The sequence below is a fragment of the Limulus polyphemus genome, unplaced genomic scaffold (genome assembly GCF_000517525.1).
Source record: "Limulus polyphemus unplaced genomic scaffold, Limulus_polyphemus-2.1.2 Scaffold5932, whole genome shotgun sequence".
Taxonomy (NCBI): Eukaryota; Metazoa; Arthropoda; class Merostomata; order Xiphosura; family Limulidae; genus Limulus; species Limulus polyphemus.
In genome coordinates, this window is record NW_013671542.1 from 25869 (window position 1) to 28148 (window position 2280).

Genomic DNA, 2280 nt, shown 5'->3' on the forward strand with positions numbered 1-2280 from the left:
GCTGTTATGTTAAACTTATATTAAAGTTTTTCTTCATTACCCATTCAAGCCGTCTCCAGCCATTATTAGTCTCAAAGTGGGTTCCTCGTCGTCGAATTTAAAATAATAGTTGATCTAGCCTATAATTAAGAATATTGTATTAGATAATAATCATCAAAGAACAGAGAGATTGGCTAAGATTATATTACAATATATCAAGAAATGACATAGTTTAACAGTATGCAGGTTCTGAAGAAAAGGGGAGGGTAAATTTCCAGGTTTTTTTTTTTCAGGTTTTGAGATAAGTTTTAAATTTTTTATTGTATTCTTTTACCTTTAAGTAATTCGAGCGTGTTTTGAAGAAACTTTTGAAAATAGCCGAGATCAAACTTGCAATATTTACAAATTGAAAATTAGCAACATTTGCTTTAGATTACACAAATGGCCCTATCAGAACACTTTACACCAGAATACACTGTTCTAATTGAAAAAATACAAGTACATAAAGTTGCTTCTACGTTTATCTTTAGTGAAAATTATGAAAGAAAGTGCTTTTCAGTTAAAAGATGCCTGCTTAAATATCAAATTATTCATATATTTAAATACTTAGGTATCATATGAATGATTATCAGTTTTGGGTCTTGCTAAATTTTTGAATTGCATGGACAGCTCAGAAGAACTAGTTTATTATTCCACAATATGTAAATATTAATGGCTGTTATCAAAAGATTAACCAAGTTTTATTTCCAGGCGCTAGGCTTAGCATTATATACAGAATCGTATGTTATTAAACTGTTTTCATAGAATAACAATGTAATATAATTAACACTGCAATTACTGGATGACTAGTTCTACACATGAACAATCATGTAAATGTTGAAACTTATCCTGTTCCTTAACTGGGGCCCGAAAGGTCAACAATTTAGAGTTTTTACAGTCGACTACAAATTATAATATCCCAAAGAAATTCTTCACAAGGTTAATGCAGAAGTTCCCAAACTACTGTTCATGGAACAACCCTATCACAGATTGTTTCATAGACAACAGACTTGTTATTAATGCTGTTACTAGTTGTTGGTGATTTAAAAAAAAAACTGTACAAGATAAAGCAATATGATGATAAAACGCTAAGGTATCAAAAAACTGATTCTTAAATCCTGTAAAACAAAAATAATTTTCATTTAAGCTTAAAGTATATATTGTGATAATTGAATGTTTTTACATGTAGCAAAAGTTTAAATCTGATCAACACCATGTCAGTGGGCCTAATGAATCTCAACTGTTGGACCTAGGAAAAACAGTTTTGGGAACTCCTGTGTTAATGCATTGTTTAATGCAGTTAGACGTTGTCATTCAAAAAAAATGTTGATATCCATCTGATAATTTGTTCACAAAGCTATCAGAATATTTAAAAATATGCAACTTTTACTACAATTACCGAAAAGTAGAAAAACTGTGAATTTTTAAAGTAATGAAAACATTTTTTATGTCTATAAAATAGAATGAAACTGTCACAACAATGTACTGGTAAAAACAACCACGGTGTAGTTTTGTGTTCAGATTTCAACATGATCAAAACATATAGAACACATAACATCCCTCACTCTAGCTTCTAGAACTTTATGAAGCAGTAGGCTTTCTACGGTCAGTCAGTCTAACATTAAGAATGTATATCACTTAATGATGTTTGCACACTCTTAACTATTGAAACAACAGTCACAAGCACATGGATGTAGCTAGGAATCAGAATATTACAGAACATTCAACTATCTTCACTGGCAGACTTAACTGTCTCCTGACCCTACACTGGAAGCCTCGTTCATTGATTCAACTCCGTCACCAGCTCTAGTTCCATTCGTACTGGTTTCATTTGTGTTCCCAACTGAAACATGAGCCATAAGTGCATGGTGAGATGCTTGACCTTCACTCAGCTGTGAAATGTTGGTGACTACAGTTTGATACATGGATACTGGAATGGTCACCATGCCAGACACTGGAAATGCTAAAACAATAAACAAAAAAAACAACAACCATGCTTCACGTATGTTTGATTATGTATCGTAATAAAATCTTTGTTAGCCAATGACTAAAATTTATCAGATCTTACTTATTACACAGTTTACTTGAATAAACTTTAGCTATTCTATTGCAAAACATACTGGACAATAAAGAAAAAAATGGCAAAATACTGATCTTATAAACTGTATTGTCTGGTTAATCTTTACTTTTCATCTGTGTCTGCAATTCAAGTCTGTTAAACTTACCGAACCTTTTAAGTTTAAGAAAGTTAGACTAAATTTC

The 2280-nt window shown here is 31.5% G+C and overlaps 1 protein-coding gene across 1 annotated transcript in view; it reads right to left on the minus strand.

Moving 5' to 3' along the window:
- Positions 1 to 52: 52 nt before the first annotated feature.
- The window catches only part of LOC106473153 (nuclear respiratory factor 1-like), a 28988-nt gene continuing 26760 nt past the window's right edge, over positions 53 to 2280 (minus strand). The window contains exon 8 of the mRNA XM_022401641.1: positions 53 to 1981. Within this exon, the coding sequence (XP_022257349.1) occupies positions 1764 to 1981 (218 nt within the window). The 3' untranslated portion in view covers positions 53 to 1763. The remainder of the gene's footprint in view (positions 1982 to 2280) is intronic.